Here is a 2,273-nt window from a genome sequence, read left to right as displayed (position 1 = left end):
CTTTTTTTTTTTTTTTTTTCCAACTGTTTTCTTGATCAGCTTTACCAGCCACAGGTTCCTCATGACAGTGAAATTCATATACTTGGATGTCCTACCTTTTTAGTGCATCTGCATTTGCACAGAAGTTTTAAAATTCCAGTAAATCAATGCTAAAGAATCCAGGTTATTAGAAAAACAAGTTAAAAACACTTATTTTTATTTTTTCTGCCCTCTCCATCTCCAAACCACCTTGTTCTCTCCATATCCAGGTCCCCAAGGCAGTCCTATGAGGAAGAGGACAGTGGACTGAGGGAAGCTGAGGTCAAGATGGAGCAGGTCCAGCTGGATCAGGAGAGCCCAGAAGAGGTCAACCAGGAGGAGAATGAGGAGCTGAGGCAGAAGCAGCTGGAGACGGAGGAGTATGGGCAGCTGTGTGAGGAAGAACATGGCCAAGAGCAGCAGCAGCAGCAGGAGGAGGAAGAGGAGGAGGAGCAGCTGCAGGAGGTCAGATCTGAAACAATGTAGTGCAGATGCATTTCAGTGTTAGGAAGTCCAGGAACGTAGGGTGTCATTTCCAGCCTTGCCTAGACTAGGGAAATATGAGCTGGTGTAACTGTTGATAAGGCACATGGGGGGAGGGCATCCTAATGCAGATGTGCTACACTAGGTCAATAAGGGACTATTATGTGATAACTTGTTCAAGGAAGTTACTGGGATGTGACATCACTGCAAACTGCCCTTCCCTAAGGTAGTACATCTACTGTGGTGGCATGCAGTAGAGTAGCTATACGTGTAAAAGCACTGGCTGCATATGATGCAAGTGTGGTACTATTTTCATTTTGGCTGGAACCCCAGCCCACCAAAATCAGCTGCTGCATATACCCATGAGCTAGTTTCCACTAAGATATCTACTGAGGAGGTAGTTCTTCCATATTGAATTATCTTTTCTCCTTGTGGGATGGCTACTTGGCTCTTAAGGGGTGATCTCTTCTTCTCCCTACACTCTGGAGAACCTTGGCCTGATCTATTTGTGCGTAGTTCCAGGTAAGGGGTGGTTTCTCGTAAACAAGGGAGACAATGTTGGAACTTGTTCTGGGTGGATACCTGTTTGCAATGTTTCATTTTTAAGTGCTGCTTGTTTACGATGGACTGTGATGCCATGCTTCATGGGATCCTTTATATTGGAAGGCTGGTATAGTTTTGTATCCCTCCCAAACAGATGCGATTCCTTCCTGCTACCAGCCTTGGAGTGAGGAATAAGTGTTTCTCCTTCATGAGTGTTGGGAGAAAATGCTTGCAAGGTCTCCTTGCCAGTTCACTTTGTGTGAACTTGCACCTGTAAAAATGCTGACTTTAAAAAAAAAAAACAAAAAAAAACCCCCAAAAAACAAAATCTGGGAAACTGATTTAGTTTTGTAGTACAGTGTGCGAATGCTCAAAGCATCTTTGTGTAAACTTTCACTTTACATGCTAGATTAGTAGGGAGAATAAATTTTTGTTGCAAGAATCATTTTAACCATCTCTCTGCATTCAGGATAAAAAGAGGAGGAGGAATGAAGAAGAAGACACTCCAGAGAAACGTCCAAAAGCCCCAAGCCCCTGCAATTTTGAAGAGGATGAAGAATGTTCTGGTCAATCTCCACCAAGTTCCACAAAGGTGTGTGCTGGGTGCAATCATGAGTGTATAAAATATGGACTATCATGTGTACTTAACATCATCCTTTTTCTCCCCATGCTTCGAGCTTCAGAAATGCAGAATATATTTTCTCAGTTTTTCTATAGCTTTCTTATATGACCGTGAGTCAGTCATGTAATTTCTCCACTTTAGTTTCTTTATCTACAAAATGGAGATACAGCAAACAGGATGGGAGAAAAGCAGTGTTTACTTATTGTAATCTCTTTGGCATAGGGAATGCCCTTAACTCTATATGTGTTCAGTTCCCTGGCAAAATAATGTCTTGTCCTGTCCTGGGTCCATAAAGAATGAAGTTTTTCTTTTATAGAAGATGATTGCAATTAAGTGGATAATCTCATTTATATAAATGGGTGGAAAATGGAGTTTCCATTCCATGAAAAACTCTAGCACTTTAACATTTGCTGTCATGCCAAATTGGAGCTGCGTCCATTTAGTGCAGTGGGGACGAGAATGGAACTGCTGAAAAAACTGTTTCAAGGTCCCTGAAACATGTAGTCCATTTTATTTTGACCTCGCTGTTAAAATAGTTGGAACAAAGTGAGTCAGTGTTTTTTTTTTATTATTACATTAAATTTTAATTCCCATATGAACCTAAAGA

General features: G+C 41.4%; 1 protein-coding gene across 2 annotated transcripts in view; it reads left to right on the top strand.

Moving 5' to 3' along the window:
• The window catches only part of LSP1 (lymphocyte-specific protein 1), a 111,531-nt gene that overhangs the window by 84,201 nt on the left and 25,057 nt on the right, over positions 1 to 2,273 (top strand). For both annotated transcript variants that reach the window (XM_019519738.1, XM_019519739.1), the window contains exons 4-5: positions 249 to 483; positions 1,514 to 1,636. In XM_019519738.1, the coding sequence (XP_019375283.1) occupies positions 249 to 483; positions 1,514 to 1,636 (358 nt within the window). The remainder of the gene's footprint in view (positions 1 to 248; positions 484 to 1,513; positions 1,637 to 2,273) is intronic.

Source organism: Gavialis gangeticus, unplaced genomic scaffold (genome assembly GCF_001723915.1).
Source record: "Gavialis gangeticus isolate Ggan-Ray unplaced genomic scaffold, GavGan_comp1, whole genome shotgun sequence".
In the NCBI taxonomy this organism is placed as follows: Eukaryota; Metazoa; Chordata; order Crocodylia; family Gavialidae; genus Gavialis; species Gavialis gangeticus.
Note: the sequence above shows the minus strand (reverse complement) of the source record. Positions and strands in the feature narration are given on the sequence as shown.